At 33.0% G+C, this 21,528-nt stretch overlaps 5 protein-coding genes across 5 annotated transcripts; 4 read left to right on the forward strand and 1 right to left on the reverse strand.

Annotated features, from left to right (window-relative positions):
- The first annotated feature begins 6,247 nt into the window (after positions 1-6,247).
- Positions 6,248-7,851, forward strand: LOC111011630 (Remorin family protein). Its single transcript, XM_022285482.2, has 5 exons — positions 6,248-6,621; positions 6,944-7,000; positions 7,103-7,190; positions 7,341-7,422; positions 7,495-7,851. The coding sequence occupies exons 1-5, from the start codon at positions 6,447-6,449 to the stop codon at positions 7,687-7,689; spliced, it is 597 nt and encodes a 198-aa protein (XP_022141174.1). The 5' UTR covers positions 6,248-6,446; the 3' UTR covers positions 7,690-7,851.
- Positions 7,852-7,938: 87 nt separating this feature from the next.
- Positions 7,939-9,722, forward strand: LOC111011599 (SNARE-like superfamily protein). The gene is given in 8 exon segments (XM_088118674.1): positions 7,939-8,022; positions 8,024-8,130; positions 8,764-8,888; positions 8,891-8,923; positions 9,096-9,173; positions 9,176-9,238; positions 9,413-9,464; positions 9,544-9,722. Coding segments are annotated over 8 exon segments (720 nt in total). The 3' UTR covers position 9,722.
- Positions 9,723-10,156: 434 nt separating this feature from the next.
- Positions 10,157-14,424, reverse strand: LOC111011629 (uncharacterized). Its single transcript, XM_022285481.2, has 6 exons — positions 14,067-14,424; positions 12,594-13,090; positions 11,485-11,677; positions 11,143-11,207; positions 10,843-11,059; positions 10,157-10,735 (listed from the first exon to the last, which is right to left on the reverse strand). Exons 1-6 carry the CDS (start codon positions 14,223-14,225, stop codon positions 10,358-10,360), a joined length of 1,509 nt encoding a protein of 502 aa, XP_022141173.1. The 5' UTR covers positions 14,226-14,424; the 3' UTR covers positions 10,157-10,357.
- Positions 14,425-15,966: 1,542 nt separating this feature from the next.
- LOC111011598 (uncharacterized) lies at positions 15,967-18,245 on the forward strand. The gene is made up of 6 exons (XM_088118673.1): positions 15,967-16,174; positions 16,279-16,844; positions 16,998-17,190; positions 17,273-17,337; positions 17,425-17,635; positions 17,732-18,245. The coding sequence occupies exons 1-6, from the start codon at positions 16,070-16,072 to the stop codon at positions 18,077-18,079; spliced, it is 1,488 nt and encodes a 495-aa protein (XP_087974799.1). The 5' UTR covers positions 15,967-16,069; the 3' UTR covers positions 18,080-18,245.
- A 539-nt stretch (positions 18,246-18,784) lies between these two features.
- LOC111011418 (pentatricopeptide repeat-containing protein At3g29230-like) lies at positions 18,785-21,008 on the forward strand. The gene has a single exon (XM_022285156.2). It carries the CDS (start codon positions 18,979-18,981, stop codon positions 20,653-20,655), a length of 1,677 nt encoding a protein of 558 aa, XP_022140848.1. The 5' UTR covers positions 18,785-18,978; the 3' UTR covers positions 20,656-21,008.
- Positions 21,009-21,528: the final 520 nt, after the last annotated feature.

Consider the following 21,528-nt stretch of genomic DNA (forward strand, 5'->3'; position numbering starts at 1 on the left):
TCTCTCTCTACTTACCTTGATATTTTATTTAGAATAAATTTTTTTTTTATTACAGCACAGAAAAATTGCCTCTCGACTTTTAAAGAAGTAAGTAATGTCTAACAATATTCAATTTTAAATAAATTGTAGTAGGGATTCAATTGAATAATTATAAGTTTGTGAGAATATACGATATTCATACATTAGTCTTACCATTTACTAAACACTCAATCATGGTTTTTAAAAACTATTTTTTAAATGAACATAACCATATCTAAACAAAGTTCAATTAATCAAAATATTAGCAATTTTTCTTTAATTGAATTCTCACCTTAATTATTTTCAAAATATTGTTTTGCATGTTAAAAAAATCATTTTGTACAACAAGATATGATGAATCAAAATCTATAACATTAAAAGATATTTCTAAATGAATCAATTGATTGATACTTAATTAGTTATTCATATAATCAATCGTACTCCCAACTAATTGTTTTTATTCTCATCAATCCACATAGAAATCATTTTTGAATAATTAGAAAGATCAAAATATTAATATTCCACTATAAAAACTAGAAAGGAATGTTTTTACTCCTTTTCTCTTTTAACTATAAAAGTCAAAGTCTTTTGAATTATTGATATCACAAATCAGAGCTGAACGGAAGATAACCTCCATTGAGGCATGTGAGAGCTCAAAGCAAGCTTCTTTGGAAGCTAAAGTCCGAAGATTGAAGTTTTCTTTTTTTCTTTTTAGGGGTGTGTTTTAATTTTCATTTTATATATCATAAGTTTTTAAAACTTTTTAAAATTTTGAAATTAAAGACCAAAATGACCGGCAAGATGAAGCAGGAGGAATTTGAAAGGGTAAGAAATAAAGTATTAGACGCACATATAACAACAGAATCAAAGAAAGCAAACATTGAGGTTGAGAGAAATCGTCAAAAACAGAAGATTGAAGAGAAAATTGCTCAACATCGCTCTCCCAATACAATTCCATCCAAGTTTTTTGGCATTTTCAAAGACTAGCTACACTCTAGGGTTCTTGTAGAACATATTGACACTACTACTTGGTATTTTGTAATAATACTAAATAATTCGATATGGTTTCATTAGTCTATCAACTTAAAAAAATTAATTAATACTCCCAATTACTTTATTTTATTTGCTATTAGTATTATTAACATATCGTTGTACTACCATGATAATACGTTCCTCAATCTATATTATGAAAAGAGAGAAAAGATTATGCTGAACGATAAAAATGCAAGCTAGAGAACTAGGGGATTACATGCGTGGTATGTATGTTTTGAGTGAAATTTTGGAAATTAGAAATATGTTCTCATTTTTTTAAACAAAAATTTCTTGCATTTAAACAAAATGCATGTCAAAATTATATTCTTTAAAATTGAAAAACTTGGAGGATAAAATGAAATAGCAATAACATATATATTTTTTTTCCTTTTTGAAGAAAAAAACATTTTTTTTTAAGTTTTGATCAAATTTAACTAAAATTTCCGATAACATTTTTATGAAAAAAAAATAAAAATTTAAAAGATGTATCTTTTTCAGGTCACATTGGGTTATGGGTTTTATTATTTTAAAAGGAAAAGGTTATATTATAGGTTGGATTCTTTTAGAAGATTGAAGTTTTTCTTTATTTTATAATTTAAAAAGATATATATCCTATACCAGGGCCACGCTTATCCGCCCAACACTCGACTCGAGGGACATTAAAAATTTTTGTTATTAAGCTCACTAAAAGATTCAAACTTAAACTTTATGACCAACCGTCCCTAAGTCCTTGTCAATTAGCTAGGCTGCACCTTGAGGTATTTTGATCCTTATTTGTAGAATTTTAACACAAATTTTATATTGAATACAGTATCATGTTGAAATCGTAATTAAGAAAAATGAGATAAAAAATAAAATGAAGCAAAACAGTCACTTTTAAAAGTACGATAATCAAAATGAAAAATTTGAAAGTATATTGATTAACATGAACCAAAATTTAAAATATAAAGACCAAAACGATAATTTTAAAAGTAAATAGAGCAAAATGAATCAAAGCTAAAAATATAGAGACCAAAGTATTATTTTAATATTTTGGATTTATTAGTGGCGTTCAAGGATAAACAATATTTGATATTGTTGTGTTGGGATTTTTAATGCATAGTTGATAGCTTTTCGGCAAGAAATAAAATCATAAGAACACAATAGAAAAATAGAGACTCCAAGATTTACATAGAAAACCTCTCAATGTGAGGGGAAAAACAACGGGATAGTTCCAAAAATCATCCACTATAAAATATAATGGGTTACACAAAGTTTCTTCCCTAGTTGCAACTAGAGGATACAACAAAATACATCAGTCTGGAGCATGAATAACAATCGGTACATGAAATACTCTTCATCTATCAAAGATGGAATAAAAAAAGTAAGGAGAGATTTCACCGGCGAAGACTAAACAATTAATGAAATCCAAACGAAAGAGTAACAAGCTGAAAATTCATGAACTGAAGACATAATTTAAATGTGAAAATTTTAAAACATAGAACATGAAATTAAATGGTAAATACGATATATTTTTTGACTACAGTAGGTGTCGTTGATAAATGTTTTGTTAAAAATAAAATGTTAAGGTCATTAAAAAAATTTATGATGGGTGTAAGTGGGGCAGATCCGTGAGATTTAAGCCCTAAAAATAGGAGATTTAATTCATTAATAATGGTCTAAATTGCAATGAATATAGAGATGTGATGTATTTTATCTTTTAATTCAAAAATTTTATAAAATATAATGCTTATAAAATAAAATCTATTTATTATAAAAGGAGGAAAATAAATTAAATAAACGCAATGACATAAAAGCAATATTTTTTGTTTGTTTTTGTTTTTGACATTGTCACGAAAATATAGTAATAATAAGCATCTCATATATAAATTAAAATAAAGGAAGGAAAAGCCCTTCAAATGATTGGCATGGAATAGAGTTAAATGTGAATTGTGTTAGGTATGCTGAAAATGAATTTACTATAAGCCTCTAAATATTTCCATTATAAATAGATAGCACAAAGTTTTCATTTTTGCGATCTAGAGAGAGTTTTCTAAAGGGCACTGAGATTTCTTGTGTGGTTTTGTTATATCATCATATAATGGGTAGTTTTTTTTTTTCCTTATATACTTTAGTTGTTTTTTAAAACTTTTAGATATGTCGATATTTGAAGAGATAAGTACATGTTCGTTTGATTAAGTACTTGTGTTACTTTTAACTCTTCGTGGTATTCATTCTTCCTCAATCTAACTCTTCCAAATACATTATTGAAACATTTAATTTTCATAACTATGTAAATTAAGATTTTCTATGATTAGAAAGAAATATCATTTTTTACAACTTCTTTGCCTTAATTCAGTCCGAGCAATGTATTTTCTAATTTTAAACTTCAAGTGAATTATAGGTTAAAATATTATTTTGGTCGATGTAATTTTAGCTTTGATTGAGTTTTGTCACTGTAGTTTTCAAATATTCATTTTAATCATGTACTTTCAACCTTAGTTCATTTTAGTTACCGTACTTTTAAAATATTTATTCTTTATCTTTTTTACTTTTAAAAAGCGACTATTTTGATCTCTATTTGTAAAATTTTAAAACAAATTCTACGCATAACGAAAACTCTTTAATATAAAGTCGCCCGTTATTGACTAGTTTCTCGGCAGGAATGGTCTTAGAGGCGTCCGATGGGCCCGATAAGCTAGTTCTGACATAGTTAAGCGGCAGGAATGTCCCGGTTGTACCCGGTTGGCGTTTTAAGCTCGTTCTGGCCTCGTTATAGGTCAGAACTCATCCCGGTAAGGTCCTGGCTCATCGTAGGAGCGGGACGGTCGAGTGACCGAGAACCAAGATGGTTGAAAACAAGTTGCGACGTCGCGTTCAGAAGACCTTGGCCTAGAGTAGAGGCAAGCCGGCTAGAGTCGCGTTAGAGTTTAAATACACGTACGGGCGACGTGCATTGTTACATTTCAAGAAATATATTAAGTGTACTGTCTTGTTGAAATTGTGATAAAGAAAATGAGATTAAAATAAAATTAAAAGATGAACATGGTTACTTTTTAAAAATATAGGAACTAAATTGGACCAAAATTAAAAATATATGTACAAAAATGAACCAAACTTAACCTATATTCTATATTCTACTAATTACATATGTATATGTATATGTCTCTATCTGATTTTTCTTAGATAATTAAGTTTATCTTGAACCTTTATATGATTATTGATTTGAATTAATAACCATAGATATATTTGCGTAATTCAAAATAAAATTTAGAAATTATGTTCAAAATGCTAGCTGGGAAAGGAATTAAGGAGCTCGAGAAAACGGAGGCAAAAATCAAGGCTTGGGAAGATAAACAAAAAAGCAAAGTGGATCAAAAGTCGGTTCTCTCTCTCCTACCTATATTTAATATTATTTTTATTGTAATCTCGATATTATTTGTGACCAAATAGTTTGAGTTTATTGTTTTATAAAAGAAAAATATTCTTTTTTTAACCATTGATATTTTCGTTAGGAGAAAATTTTCCAAGGAATTCACCTCTGGAAAAGTAAGTAATGTCTCGACTCTATTCAAATTTTCGAAATAATTAAAGTAACTATTAATTTGAATAATAATAAGTTTGTGAGAATATATAGTATTCAAACATTAATCTTAACATTTACTAGACACTCAATTAATCAAAATATTAGCAATTTTTTTCGGTAATTTTAAATTCTCACATTCGTGTTTGAATTTTTTTTTTCTTTTTAAAGATTCGTGTTTGAATGAGTGAATTGATTATTAGTAGTTATTCATATAATCAATCATGAATGATACTCCCAATGAATTGTTTTTATTGTTATCAATCCACGTAAAAAATATTTTTGAATAATTAGAAAGATCAAAATATTCCACAGACTACTGGTATTATTGACACATTGTTGTACAATGATAACATGTTCATTAATCTATATTAGAGAGAAAGATAAGGAGAGATAAAAGATAAAATAAAATTTGAAATTTTTACTTCCAATTTATCAAAGTCGTCTGAACTCTATCGTGATGGAGTTTGTAGAGAGAGGTGGAGGGAGAGAGAACGAGGAGAAGACGAGGGAAGAGAGATAAAATATAAGAGGAAGATAAGAGAAAATGTTAAACATAAGATTAAAAATAATATTAAATTAACAAATATCAATCCGACCCATGACACATCTGTTAGTATCATTATTATTTTCTTAAGGTTGGGATCAAAGTGTCATTTTTTAAACTTAAGAACCAAATTGAAATTTATACTCAAACTCGACTAAAATAGTAGATTTGTAATCACTTATTTAAAAAAAACCAATAAATGAGTTTTTAAAAAGTGTATACTCAAAAGAACAAATTTAAAAGAATATAAGCAACCTAAATTTTATATAGCTTTGATTTGATTCATTGGTTGAGTTGATGGCAATGAAAAGAAAAATAGGATAGCTTTGGCTTATTTCAAATCTTTGACTTAAAATAGATATGAAGTTGGCTCTTGAATTGATTAATTTATTGATAAACGTCGTTTAATTCTTTAATTATCCTTTGTGGTTATCTGTCCAAAAAAAATTATCCTTTGTGATTAATTTATTAAGAAAGAGACATTTTCGGGAAAAAGAAAAATTGATAAGATGTCACTTTAATGAATAGTCATAAAGGTCGGTTGCCATACGGCGTCGTATGTAGGGCTTAAAAAAAAACCTTTTCTTGAGGATATTTTGCTGATGCAACAATTGAATCTCTCATCCTCCTCGATTCCAAAGTATCCGTTATTTATTACTTATTACGCAATTCAATCCAATTTTCTCTATTTTGTAACATATTTTTAATAATTACCCTTCTTTTATTTTTTTTTTAAATTTATCTATTACATGACATGGTCTCAGCCTTTAGTTTTTTTCAGTACAACAACATGTGAGGTAGAATTTGAACTCACAACTTTCTAATTTGAGATATATGTCAATTATCATTTAGTTATATTTGCTCTAACAATCTTTACATAAATGACTGTTTCACGTATATAATAAAGATTAAATAAAAACGTAATTTGAATATACACCCAACTTATTTTTTTTTTTCTGAGAAGAGAATACTCATTGATAGAGTAGTATTCCTTAATTTGGAAGCTTTGGGTATTTTTAAATTTTGGTGAGAAAAAGATATTTTATGAATGTTTTGAGTAATTAGAAGAATTGCTCTCTCTCTCATGTCATGTGGTTGTGTCAACTCATAATCATCCAGCTAAGTTTGTTCTTTCTTTGTTTCTTTATTTCAAGTTTTTAAGTACCAACTCCTCACAGTTCACCGTTGCCTTCTTCTTTCTCCCAACTCCCAACTATAATATCTCAACCACCTCTCTCTCTCTCTCTCTCTCTCTCTCTATTTCAATTTCCCACTTTTAACCCAGAAATGGCCGCTCAGGGAGAATCTGAATCCTCGTCAAAGCCTCCACCGCTGCCTGCGGCGGAGCCGGTTGAGGAGCCGTCCAAAGATGTGGCGGAGGAGAAATCAATCATCCCACGAACCCCACCGGAGGAGATGGAGAATCCGGCCGATCACTCCAAAGCTCTGGCTGTCGTTGAAAGTAATTTACATATATAAAAACTCTCAACTTTTTCTGATTACTTTTTGGGTTTTTACCTTAGATTTTTGGTTGGTGGGAAAAGAAAATAAAGGTTGAAAAAAAAGGGGAATGGAATCTTATTCTTGGAATTAATCTTCCTCTGTTTTTTTTTTTTTCTCTCGTGTAATTAATCTGTTTGGTTGGCTAGAAAGAAGAGAGAATGCAAAATTTAGCTTTCCTGTGAATTTGTAAAAGGAAAGCCAGAATTTTTTATTTTTTATTTTTATTTTTTGGGTGTGTCCTAAATTTCATGTTTGGCTTTATCTTCTTTTGAAATTGATAGAGACTCCAGAAAAAGCAGAGCAGAAAGAGAAAGACAATGGAGGCTCAATTAATAGAGGTAATCAGATGGTGATATGGAATGATTAATGTCAATAATCTAATTACCAAATCAGTAATTGCATTAAATTTTTTGTTTTTTCCTTTCTTTTTTGGTTTTCAGATGCTGTGCTAGCCAGAGTGGCAACAGAGAAGAGATTGTCACTCATCAAAGCTTGGGAAGAGAGTGAAAAATCAAAGGCAGAGAACAGGTAACCATCATCTTTAAATTTTGATTATGATTTTAAACACACTTATTAGTCACATATGTGATTAAGCAGAGTTACTCTTGTCATCCCTTTTTGGAAATTTCCTTTTCTGATATTTTTAGTTACATATAATTGATGGGATTTGTTGAGCAGAGCACACAAAAAGCTATCAGAAATTGGGTCATGGGAGAACAGCAAGAAAGCAGCTGTGGAGGCTGAGCTGAAACAGATTGAGGTAAGCAATCTGGAAAAATGGAAGCTTTTTGTGGAAGAATCTGTTTGGATGACAGGAACATTTTGGTGGCAGGAAAAATTGGAGAAGAAGAAAGCAGAGTATATAGAGAAAATGAAGAACAAAATAGCTGAGATCCACAAATCAGCAGAGGAAAAGAAGGCCATTATTGAAGCCATACGTGGAGAAGACATGCTCAAGGCAGAGGAAACTGCAGCAAAATGGAGAGCCACTGGAACTGCTCCAAACAAGCTCCTTGGTTGTTTCTGAAGCAATTTCTCTCTGTGAAATTGCTAGTTTGATTATTAATTTATGTTGATTATGGTGGGATTTGCTTTGTATACTTGTTTCTTTTGGATCATTATATATCTGTAATTTCTTAATTTTAGAATTGGAAGTTAATGAGGAGATTAAAGCTGGTTTTTTCTTTGATGTTGATGGGAGTTTCTGAATTTGAAGCAACAAGGATCTCAATTTCATCACAAACTTCATCAAATTAAGGTTTTGCTGAGAGGGGATATGGTGAAGTTGACAATTGTTGGAAGGCTTAGGGATGGGCTGCCACTTGCACAGGGCATTGGGTATTTTAATGAAGAGAATGATAGATGTTTTAGGCTACAAACAGCAAGCTGAATTCATACTCAAACACATCTCTAGAGGGGCCTTCTCACCTTCAAAAATGGCCATTCTGATTCATCATCAATGTTTCATGTACCACTCTTCAATTTTCTCTTTTCCTTTATTCTAACTCTTATTATTCATGATGAAGTATAGAAAAAGAATTAATCCGGATTGTCCAATTTAGTCTTCAACTTTTAGTCATGGATTATGCATCTCAAGAGGAAGAATGGGAGAGAATTGATGACGAAGAAATCACTTTTTCTCAAGCTTTTATTTTAAAAATGAAGACTTTAACACATACTTTAACATAAAAAATAAGATTGAAACAAATATTGTCAGGAGGTGTTTGGTTTATGAGTTAGGTTTGTTTAACTCAGGCTAAGAAATGGAGACTTAGATCTACAAAACTTTCTCTAGCATATAGGTTTTGCTTATTTCAGGTTACGATTTCCCACCTACTATATAGGTTAAGTTTGCGTTATATAAACTTAGATTTATAAAACTCACATTTTATACCATATTTTGCTCAATCAATCAAAGCATCACCCTGTCAAGGTGTTTACAGATTCGAGCTCCGTCAGTCCCGACGGATCAAAATCCTCGCAAAACTACAAATCAAACATTCTTATTTCTTCGTAACCTCAAAACTTATTAAGACAAAACAAAGTAGAGCTGCTTTTGTTGTCTCAGACTTTGAATTAAAGTTGGGTTTTTTGCATTTAGTTACTTGGTGGAGAATGGTGTCTGCTGCATCACATTGTGTGATTCTTCATACCCAAGAAAGCTGGCTCTCCATTACTTGCAAGATTTGCAAAAGGAGCTTGCCAAGTTTGATGATGCCCTAATAAACGTCTTACCAAACCCAATAGTTTTGCCAAATTTGGTAAGCCTTTCTCAACCCTCTTCATACAAATTTAGTTTCTTTCCAAATGTGTACGCCAAGGAAATATTTTTTCACATCCTATACTACACATTATTAATAGTTTAATCAGTGAGTATTACTTCTTTTTATGATTTGAATTGAAATATACTTATCGACCAATTGATGTATGTAGATAGAATAATTAGCAATATTAGAAAACGGTACATTGATACAAGGACACAAGCCAATCTACATAAGCTCAATGCAAATCCTGGCTAAGGTGTCCAGACATTGTCACATGTTCACTTTTTGAAATTTTAGAAAGGAAAAAACTAGGTAATTATCGGCTCCTCATACTACACCAAAAGTTAATTTTTCGTTCTTTTTTTATTACAACAGATGTGGGGAGGAGGATTGAACATTTGATCTCAGCTAAAGGTAACTGGTGCTTTAGCTATGCTCGGATTCACGTTAATTTTTAATTTTTTTTCTGGTTTGTTATAGCACTAGATCATATGGTGGAAAGATCAATCTGTAATGCAAATCCCCAACCTGTTTGGAGGTACGTGCAGATCTATTTAATTGAAGCATCTCAGTTGATAATTTTCTTTCATTTTCTCGGCAGCCAAACAAAGGATAAGCCTTAATGTTGGATGTTGTTGTCAGGCAACTGCCGTAAAATGGGTGCCAATGGTTGTAACTTTTGGTGTGGTGCTTTTGATTCTTTGGGCTTCCTTTGTTCTCTTTCACATCTCATTATCTCATCATAATGAATTTGTAATTCTATATAACAACAGAAAACTGATTCACTCGTTTTAATTAATGCAAAATTTATTTTTCTTGTGATTTTTTTTAGTACAATAAGTAAGGAATCAAATTCATAACCTCTTGATCAACTCGTGTCAATTACTATTGAGCTAACTTACACTTTTTCTCTGATTTGAATACTAATAATGTCACATCCCTTTAATAATTCTGTTATACCATCTTAATATTAATAAGTTAGAATCTAGGATAACAATCGTCAATGCCAGCATAGCTCAACAATAATTGGCATATATCTACATGTTTTGTACTCAAAATTTAGTATCCGACCTGAATTTTGTTTATTAGTGAACCATTCCCAATTTCTATACTACACAAAATCAATCTCCTTTTTTTTTTTTTTGGTTATTACTTTTTAGGTGGAAATTTGGAACCCACTGTTGATTTGAAAATAGAGCCAAAAAGAAAATGACACTCAGCCTAAACAAAGAATATGAACAAGAACTCGTTACAAAACGTTACAAAAAGACAAAACATTTTTCTTAGTACAATATATTGGAGAGGAGATTCGAACTTAGGTATACATCAATTACCACTTAACTATGCTCGACCAAAAAGATAAAATATTGATTTATCCTAATGGTAACTTTGACTATAAAATTAATGAAACGGGAAAAGAAAGAGCAAGCATTAGCTCATTGGGTTCAAAGTTGGATCACCATTATTTTCCCAAGAACTTTCCTCCCATTCTTCCACTTGTTTGATAGAATTCTCTTTTGTTGTAAGCCAAAGTTCCATAGACTGTGGATCGTACGGCGGCTTCATGGCGCAGGGGTCGGAAACGGCAGGGCTCTTCACAAACGACTTCATCATCCACTTTCTCACCGACCTTCTCACAGCGGAAGCCATTGATTCCAACGAGAGCTCTGTCGCATTCGACGGGACCGTCGGCTTGAACGTCAACAGCTTAGAATATTCGTTGAGAAGATGAAACATGTAGTCGTATACATAATCCATATTTAGCTCTTCTTGGATGAACTTGCTTGCTGCTTCTCCGATCGCCATCGCCTTAAAAAAAGACTCATTAATTTCAATACATAACTTAAATTGTATTTTAAATGTGAGTAAGAACAACTTTGCAAGTGAAGTAAAAAAAATTAGGGTAAAAAAGGTACCTTTTGGTGGTGGGAGTTACCCCAATCGACAGCAAATTTGATAGAAGAACATATAGAGTTGCGGTTAGGGGAGATGGGCCAATAGTGTTGCATTGGAATCAAACTTCTTGAGAAGAAATCATAGTAATGAGGCCTCACAATTAGGGTTACTGAATCACATGCCATAATGTATTTTTCACTCGCTGACCATGCCTTTCCTTCAATATATATTTTGTACCTGCATATTATATAAATCATATCATATTTTAATATAACTATCCCTAACTTAAGTTAATTAACCCCTTAAATTCAATTATTAACCTATAAACACATTGGTCGGCCAAGTTTGAGCCTTTGAACCCGCCTTTCCACTCTTCAATCCAATCCTAACACCAAAAATTAAAAATTAAAAATGTCAACAATATATATAATATGAAAATTAATTATGCTCATTCGAAAACCATTATATTTCATTTTTGTTTTCCAACAAAAACACTAAGCCTAGAAGTGTTTGAAAATTAAGTAGTTTTTAAAAACTTATTTTTGCTTTTGGAATTTACCTAAAAATATATATCAAATAAATCGTGAGAACTCAAATATAATTTTTAAAAATAGTAAATAAAAAATAAAATAATTATCAAACGAGACGGATGAGATTTGTACCTGCCTATATAAACGAGCATTCCAATCTTGTTTGCGTGTGAGATTGCATTTTAGAAGGTCTGTCCTTTTGTGAGACACCGATGGATTTCCCTTCCAATATGCATATGGTTCCCTCTTCACCCATTCCATCTCCTTGTTCCCTTCTTTTATATCCTTCAACATTTCTTCCCATGGCTTTATTCTTATCTCAGGCCTACCCAAATCATTAATAACATAACAAATATAATTACCAATTAATTGCTTCACACTATTACTCATATCAAGACACTAATTTTTTTTTTTTTTTCGAGTTGAAATATTATTTTGGTTACTCTATTTTGAAGTTTTGGTCCCTGTATTTTTTAATTGTTCATTTTGATTTACTCCAACTTATGTCTATTTTAGTCCATATATTTTGCACAAACGCATGATTTGGTTCCTACATTTTAAAAAAATAATCACTAAGTTTTATATGCAACCCAAAACTCTTTAATACAAAACTAATACTACATTTCAAGAAATTTTATTGAATGTAATACTTTACTAAAATCATAATCGAGAAAAAATGAAATAGAAAAGAAAATTGAGGGACCATGACTAAAATACATGTTTGTAAAGTCCATCACTAAAATAGACAAAAATTGGAAGTAAGAGATAAAAATTACAGTTTGAACGTATATGAACCAAAATAGTATTTAAACCTTATTTTAAGGTTTGTCACTACTTTTAGTTCATGAAGTTCAACATTGCTTCATTATTTTTGTTTTTATAACTCTCCAATAAATTTTCTATTATTTAAACTGCGTCCTCCTCATTTTCCTCTGAACATCTTAATGGTATCTTAATCAACCTAAATCAATAATCATCCAAACTATTTTTTCAAAGAACTAAACTTTGAAAACATATCTTAAATCAATTGGACTTTGTCAGTTGAACCATCACTAATTAATAATCTAAATCAAACTTCAGCATTTCAAATCTTCTTTTTTCAAAATAAGATTCAGCCTAAATTTTCAAAAGTAAAACAGTAATTTGATCAAAACTTGAAATTATTTCAATATAACATAATTATAACAGAATAAAATATAAATTGTTTTTATTTAAAATGGGAGGATTCATAAAGGTCTTACCAACCCCAATAGGACCAATCAGGAAACGCAATGTCCAACGTGGCATCATCTCCACTGTACCGAAACAAGGGAGGTGGGGCCGGCGCCTGGGGCCCACTGTAATCTTTTCGATAGATCTCTGGCCGGTCATCACAGTTAAACATCAGATCAAGATCGGGCAATTTCCCTGGGTATCTCCGTAACAACTGTAGGACCCCCCACAGCGTAAGATTGTCTCTGCTTTGGTATGCCTTTTCGTACACCTCCACGTAGGCCTTTCCCTTCACGATCACTAGCCTGAAATGGGCCTTCTTTTGGGCCGCTTCTAACATCCCCTTCGTTATCCTCGTCCCGGCCCACGGTCGTAGGTCCTCGTAGATCCAACGGAAATACTCTGGACACGTGGCATGCGGCGGGCCATCCGGGTCTTGTTTCGTTTTCGTCGAGTTGAATGTCGTGCCGTTGAGTTGCTCGACATGTCGTCGTGGTTGTGGAGGGTGAACATCGGATTTCAGTCCCTATATTGAACATTTTAAATATTTATATTTAATTTATTAAAATAACCCTAGGCATAGCTTAAAGACATATTCTCAACTCTTCCCTCCTGAATTCGAATTCTCTACTAATTAATTTATTAATTATTAATAATTCAGTTGTGGACTCCACAACATTAATAGACCATGAGTAGCATTGGCTCAACTTTTATTCAACCACGTGGCATACATTGATGACTTGAAATTCAATTTAGTAATTACATCATTATTAACATTATTAATAAAATATAAATTCTAATTAACCTTTGTTTTATTAGACCAGTTTTTATAAACATTTTCAAAATTTAGGTCAAAGTTTTTAAAACAAAAAAAATAGTCTTAAAAAATTTATTGTTATTTTTTAAATTTGTCTAAGAATTCAAATATATTTTCCAAGAGGTTGTATTAATGAAATTATACAAAAACAAGCATAAATTTTTAAAAATAAAAAACGAAATGGTCCTGAGACTACCCTTAATATTTGTTCCCAAGTTTTCATCAACAAGAATATAATTAATAACTATTTCATGTTCTTGTTATTTCTTTTTTTTTTTCTCTTTGTAAAAGCAAAAGGAAACATGTTTGAGAACTATTATTCACTATTTCTTGTATCTAAAATTTTAAATTAAATTAAAAAGTATAAATTTTATATGAAGATTAATTTTTCAAATTTAAATATTTAAATTTTTATGTTATATTATATCAATCCTTAATATTTTATACATTTTTTTAAGTAAAGCATAACAAAAAACAATTCATCCATATTTTGAAAAAAAAAACAATTGAACAACAAACTTGTTGATTTTGTTGTTTATGAAATTTATACAAAAAGGAGAAACATGAACCTTATAAGAACCTTCAACATTCTAAACCATGAAAATTTGTGAGGCAAAATTATGTTTTAGGAATTTCGGAAGAGATAAAGAGGGAAATAATTAAATTACAAGTCTAATTAGCTTACCGAGGAAATAAGGAGTCGCCCGGAGAGAAGCCCGCCGACGATGAGCGCGACGGCGAAGAAGAAGATAACGGGAAATCGAGGCGGCGACTTGGCGAACGGCAGCAGTTTCTCGCCGGAAAATTGCTTCTCAAACTTGGGCCGAGAATCCTCCCCTCTCATTCCTGAAAAGATCAGCTGCTTAAATAACTTCCCAACAACTGATCTCTAACAACCATATCGTTATCGAAGATAATCATAAAGGTCCTAGCTCCGCCGCGCCATGTTCGGGTTCCGGCGGAAGTTTGACCCGCCGCCGCCGGAATCTGATAAGTTTGATATATACGGTCAAGGTTTTACTTTTTGTGCTGAAAAAGGAGGAAGAAATAGAAATTTTGTATTGATTGATTGGTCAGTGAAATTTTTCTATTTTCTATTATTATTTTATTTTACGTATTTAGGAAAATCAAAATGGGTGTTGTGTCATTCTCAAATGTCAATCGTTCATTAAACCAAGTTTTGCGCCTTCCTTCGTGGAAAATTACAGGGTAATTAACATATCTTTTTAAGAGCGTAGGAGTATTTAATACTTTATAGTTTATCCCTTTATTCCACATTACTTTATTTTTAATTCAAGTTTTATGTCCACAACTAATTAAACTAAAAAAAGAAAAAGAAAAAACTAATTAAACTAGGGGATCATCGGTGGGTCGATTTTGGGCCAAAACCAATGCGGAATCAATCTTGATGTTCAGTCAATTTTATGGGATTTAATGGAATCGATCGATCAACTATTTTATTTTGAAAATTCAGATCCTACTACCCACATACCGACGGTTGGTTTGATTTTTCGTTTGATGCTTTGGTTCATCCCTTAATAAAATTATTACTCGCTAGAGTTATCTAAGCCTAATTAAATGGATATATATAAATCATCTATTAATAACACAGTTTGATGCCCACTTATAAAACAATAATTAAAGTATTGATAGCAAAAGACACTCAGTTGCTTGCTAAATCGAGGAGAGCAATGATGAACATCAATTGAGATGATTTGAATTGACCTTCGGTTGAAAGTCGAATGGCATATACATCACATATCCGGGATCTTTAGAATATTTAAATTCTCATATTTTACCTTAGTAAGATGTATCATTATTCTCTTTTTATAAAATTCAGGTAATACGTTTCATACACTTTAGGATAGTTGGTACAATTTGACCAATTTGTTGAGATGCATTAGCATATTTTTATATATTTATGAGGATTTCGACCTCTAATAACCTCCCATAGAAGAAAAAATGTGAGCTTGGCCAGAAAAAAAAAATCTTTTGAATTGTGTTACGTTAGTTAAAGATATTATTTAAATAAAATTTTACGTTACTCTTTTTTGTTTTTTTCCTTAGAATAGATTTTTAACGTTAGTCAAAGACAGCAATTAAGTTGGGAAAATATAATAGCAAAGGCAACTACAATTCTACCTTCCTTATAAGCTCTATAAATATTTATGTAGTTATGCCGCCGGAGAAAATATATTTACTTCTTAAAAAATATTTCATTACAAAAACAAAATTATTATATATAAGTACAAAATTACACAAAGCTAATCTACTAGCTAATTTCTCACAAATTTATCTCCACGACAATTCAAAACCTAAGATCAAAAAGCCAACCTCCAAAAGTTGGTGTGTAAAAAAACATAAATCCGGTGTTATATATATATTTTTTTAACTGAATCCTCGTCAATTTTGAAGGAGTTGGATGTTGGAAGGGATTCTATTTTAGAAATTGGTTCCGTGGTGGATATTATTGGTGATCTGGCCAATGCTTTGGAAACAATTTTCTTCGTGTTCATGCTGGCAGCGACTCAAATATTGTGGCTCGCACACTTAATTTTGACACTATTTCCAAACAAAGACACTGCCCCCCTCCTCCAATTATAAATTTGAAAACTAAAATATCTTCATAAATTCGAACTCAGAAGAAAAAAGGAAAAAAAAAAAAAAAACTGATCAGATTTTACGGCCATGGTAAGAAAGTTACCAACTCCTCCACTCTGTATCTTCTTTTTCTTCTCCATTCCACTCCTTATCGGTGTCTTTCTGATTTCATTGCGCCTCCTTCGCCCTCTCGTAAGTTTTTTTTCCCTCTTTTAAGTATTTCTAATTAATTAATTACCCACTAATTGCATTTTCCAACTCCTTGTATTTCTAATTAATTATTTACTGCGTCTTAGGCGGTGGAGACGGGGATGGAGAAGGAGATGGAATTACGTATCGACCCTCGACCGGAAGTCGAATTTTCTCCTCCGGACTGCGCGGCGTTTAAGGCCGGGAACAAGACATGCCCTGCGAGCGGTCTCGCAAGGCTGGATAACGGGGAAGATCCAGACGGTGGAGGGGCAGCCACGTGTCCGGAGTACTTCCGTTGGATCCACGAGGATCTACGGCCGTGGGCGGAGACGGGGATCACGAGGGAGACGTTGGAGAGGGGCCGATCGAAGGCGGACTTCCGGCTGGTGATCGTGGGAGGAAGGGCTTACGTGGAGAAATATGCGGAGGCGTTTCAGAGTAGAGATATTTTTACGCTGTGGGGGATTCTACAGCTGTTACGGTGGTACCCAGGTAAAATCCCCGATTTGGACCTCATGTTCAATTGCGGTGACCAGCCCATTGTTTTTGCTAGTGATTACGCTGGGCCTGGGCCTGGGCCCAATGCGACGACCCCGCCTCCTTTGTTCCGCTACTGCGCAGATGATGACACGTTGGACATTGTTTTCCCTGATTGGTCCTTCTGGGGATGGTAATTTTTAAAATGATTTAAATAAATCTACGTTAAATGATGGATGGGGATTTGAATTTACCACTCAAGAATGGAGAAGTAAATACGTGTCTAATAATTAGTTACTTTCGTTTTTGTATAAAATTTAATGAAATTTGATTTGATTAATTTCAGGCCTGAGATCAATATAAAGCCATGGGTATCACTTTTAAAAGATCTAAAAGAAGGCAACCAAAGGAAGAAATGGATCGACAGAGAACCTTATGCTTATTGGAAGGGAAATAGTTTTGTTTCTATGCCCAGATACAAACTTCTCAAATGCAATGTCTCTTATGGATATGATTGGAATGCTCGTGTATATATGCAGGTATGACTAAAAGTTCTCACTCATCTTTTCCTTTTTGAAAAATATAAAATGATTTCTCTAGCGACTCCAAATGCATATGTAGGATTGGATCAAGGAACAGGAACAAGGATTCAAAGAATCAAATCTAGCGAATCAATGTATTCATAGGTAAGTTGTTGTCGACGCTTCTTTTCCATTCTTGGGTATGGATTTTTTATTGTAATAATGTAATGATATGAAAATTAAATATTGTAGGTACAAAGTATACATTGAGGGAATTAGTTGGTCGGTGAGTCTTAAGTATATCCTTGCTTGTGATTCAGTTACGTTAATGGTAAACCCCCATTTCTATGATTTCTTCATGAGAAGTTTGATGCCTTTGCATCACTATTGGCCAATCAAAGAAGATGATATGTGCAAGGATATCAAGTTTGTTGTCGATTGGGGCAATATCCACCAACAAAAGGTACCTATTAAAATTAGTTTAGTCCCATATCATTTTAAGAATTTTAATTTAATCTCTATAGTTTAGAGCATCTCATGAATGAGAGTTTTTTCTTAGGCACAAGCAATTGGGAAGGCAGGAAGCAAATTCATTGAAGAGAAACTAAGGATGGAGAATGTGTATGACTACATGTTTCATAGTCTAAATGAATACTCCAAACTTTTAACCTTTAAGCCAACCATCCCACCAAATGCTACCGAGCTTTGCTTGGAGGAATTGGTTTGTGCTACTGAAGGCTTAGCCACCAAATTTATGATAGATTCGCTCGTGAAACGTCCTTCGTATTCGAACCCTTGCTCCTTGCTTCCGCCCTTTAGCTCGACCGCTCTCGACTACATTCGAACCAGAAAGGAAATCTCAATCAAACAAGTCGAAAGGTGGGAAAAAGCTGTGCAGTATGGGTGAGATATAAGATTAGCGTGAGATTTGACATTTAGTGTATTTTTCCAATATTTTCACGGACAATTGTTCTTATCGAGAGATTGATGCTAACTTTATTTTAGAATTATAGCTTAGACATTTTCTTCTCCTAACTAAAAGTAAAAGTTAATTTTTTATAGATACGTTAACATTTTATTGTTGTTACAAAATAATATTACACAAAAGTTAAAATACAGTTAATACTATATTAAATAATTAATCAACTATGTACAGTGAGTTGATGGGTTAGACAGAATTTATTGTATTTTAACCCTAATATAAATGCATATTATAAGGTAGCATAACTTGAATAATATTTTGTTAAACTACCATTTAATTAACACACATAGTCAATCAATATAGGAAAATAATATTATACGAGTTTGAAGACTTGCTCTCATACCATATTAAATTATTGTCGAATTTAAAATTTTGATAATAATTTTGTTTTTAAGTTTTTTTTTCCTAATATTTTTCACCGTACACATTATATTTAATAGATATATTATCTTTAACATTTCTGACCTATTATTTAGTCCATCTAAAATTGATTAAACTAATTAACACAACAATAACATGTTTTAAGGTCTGAAGTTCGAGTTGACGCTCTCATATTTGTAATGCTGTCTTCTAAAAGCATGTATTATATATATAACTTAATTCATCATATTAATAAAAATTGTAATTTCTCTAGATAAATATTTTGTTTTTCTGTAACTACACAAAGAAAAATATATGGCTATTAAAAAATGAGGATTTTTTTTTTTTAATAATAACTTGTTAAATTTTCAATACGGTGATAATAAGATTTGGTCCGTATTCTCCTGGTAAAAGGCGGTTAAATGGCGCCTCCTCCCGCCATTGTACAACCGATATAATCATGAATGGCCTACACCTTGGAGCTCAAAATTTCCGAACTATTACCAAGGTGCAAGTTCGCGCACCTCAAACCAATCCACGCTCTCCTCATTACCACCTCTCTTCACCAAAATATCCATGTTTTCTCGAGCTTTCTTCGACGAACCACCGAATTCGGGACCATGGATTACGCCAGTCTCGTGTTTTCTCATCTAACTCCCGGTTTCAGAACCGAAATCCAATTCTGGAACGCTATGATCAGGGGTTACGCTTTCAATGGCCCTGCTGAGAAATGCGTGTCCTTGTATACCGAATTGCTTCAAAGAGGGCTGAAACCCCATAATTTTACCTACCCTTTTGTGCTAAACTCGTGCACTGATTTGGGTCGGTTCCGGGATGGGGAAAACGTGCATTGTCGAATTCTTAAGACGGGATTTTCGTCGAGTTTTTCAGTTTCTAATGCGCTCTTGAATCTGTATTTGAAACTTCCAGAGTTCCCTGGACCGGGGATTGTTACTGGTGGGAAGGTTTCTGATGCTCGCAAGGTGTTTGACGAAATGTGTGTTAGAACTGTTGAAGTATGTAACCGAATGATGGCAGGGTATACGAGCGCTGGGGATGTCAATAATGCACGGCAGTTGTTTGATAATATGGAAGATCGAGATATCATTACGTGGAATACAATGATTTCTGGTTATGTCAAGGTACGAGAGGTAGTAAAAGCAAGGGAGTTATTTGAACGAATTCCAGAGAATAATGTCGTGTCTTGGACATTGATGATTGGGGTGTATGCTAAAGCTGGAGATCTTATTACAGCACGAATGTTCTTCAATAAAATGCCTCAAAGAAATGTGGTGTCATGGAATTCCATGGTTTCAAGCTACGTTCAACAAGGGAATTTTCAGGAAGCAGTGGATCTCTTTATCGAAATGCGATCAGAGGGCGTAACTCCTGATGGGTATACCTTTGTTTCTGTTTTATCAGCTTGCTCTCACTTGGGTGATCTAGAGTTTGGGAAGTGGATTCACTACTTGATCGAAGATTTCTCTCAACTTGGAGTTATTGCTGCAACTGCCCTCATTGAAATGTATGCAAAATGTGGAGACATTAACAGAGCATTTATCCTTTTCATTAAAATTGGAATAAAGGATGTGTTTTGTTGGAACGTTATGTTAAAGTCACTTGCCCTCCATGGAAAGTCTCATGATGCTATTAAATTATTCTCACTGATGCAAAAAGAAGGCCTGAAGCCAAATGACTTCACCTTCCTTGGAGCTCTGTTTGCCTGCAGCCACGGAGGGATGGTGGAAGAAGGCCAATCAATATTTGATAATATGGAGAAGGAATGTGGGATTAGCCCGACAATCGAACATTTTGGTTGCGTTATTGATTTGCTCAGTCGAAACGGTCGACTGGAGGAAGCGCTGCAGCTAGTAGACAAGATGCCGTTTGAGCCTGATGTTGCAATATGGGGAGCTTTGCTGGGTGGTTGCAAGTTAAGAAGTGATTTCAAGAGAGCAGGAGAAATCGTTGAGAGGGCGAGCAAATTGAGATCAAATGAAGGTGGAATCCATGCGAGCTTGTCGAATATGTATGCATCAATTGAGCACTGGCCAGAGGCTCTAATTGCGAGGGAAAAGATGGAAGAGGAGAATATATTGAAGAAGACTGGCCAGAGTAGCGTGATTTATGCACCCTGTTGAAGCTCAATGTTCACCACAGAGGACAAAGACTAATATGGTGGCGAGGAATTTTCATTAAATTTTGGTGGAAGGACAAAGAGCATCGGATACAAGAAATTGAACCAAATCCAACCGATCTGGGTTTGGCATTGGTCCTAACTGGTTGGTCACCATCGCTTGAGTGGTTCAATTTTGGCCAGTTTGTTTGAAAACCAAACCGAACCAGATCAACTTAACAGAAATGTTCTATGTTAATTTCTTGTTACGTTGAGAAAACGAAAAAGTTGATGGGCCAATTTTATTTAATCATATATTGATATATAATAAACAATAAAATCTATAATTCTGTTTTATAAAAATTCAATTTTTATTTCTCTCCGCCTAATTGGCATATACCTTCAACCAAGAGGTTGTGAATTCGAATCCCCTCCCCGCTAAAAAAAAATGGCAAGGATTATTTTATTCATACTAGTTTAGAAGTTTCAGGTTCGAACTTCTGATGAGTTTAATACCAAAAATTTAGGGATGGCAATGGGACAGGATTGGGGATCATCCCCATCTTCGCTCCGTTGGAAATTTTTCCCTCATCCCTAAGATTTTGAAGACGGGGACTAGACAGAAATTCTCCGATTGAGGATGGGTTCCCAGGGGAACGGACATATATATATATTTTAGAAATATTGTATAATATTTCAATTATTTAAAAAATATAAATTTCTTCTGTAAAATTCAATTAAAGACAATTATAAGTATTTATTAAAATCAATATGATTATATATAAAAATATAAAATATTAAATGGGGCGGGAGACCTCCTCTCATCCCCATCCCGTGTCCGTCGAAGACCCCGATTAGGATCTTGGTTTGACTCTGTTCTTGGTCAAATCGAGAATTT

The sequence above is a fragment of the Momordica charantia genome (assembly GCF_013281855.1).
Source record: "Momordica charantia cultivar OHB3-1 chromosome 10 unlocalized genomic scaffold, Mcharantia_2.0 BLBB01000010.1, whole genome shotgun sequence".
Taxonomy (NCBI): domain Eukaryota; kingdom Viridiplantae; phylum Streptophyta; class Magnoliopsida; order Cucurbitales; family Cucurbitaceae; genus Momordica; species Momordica charantia.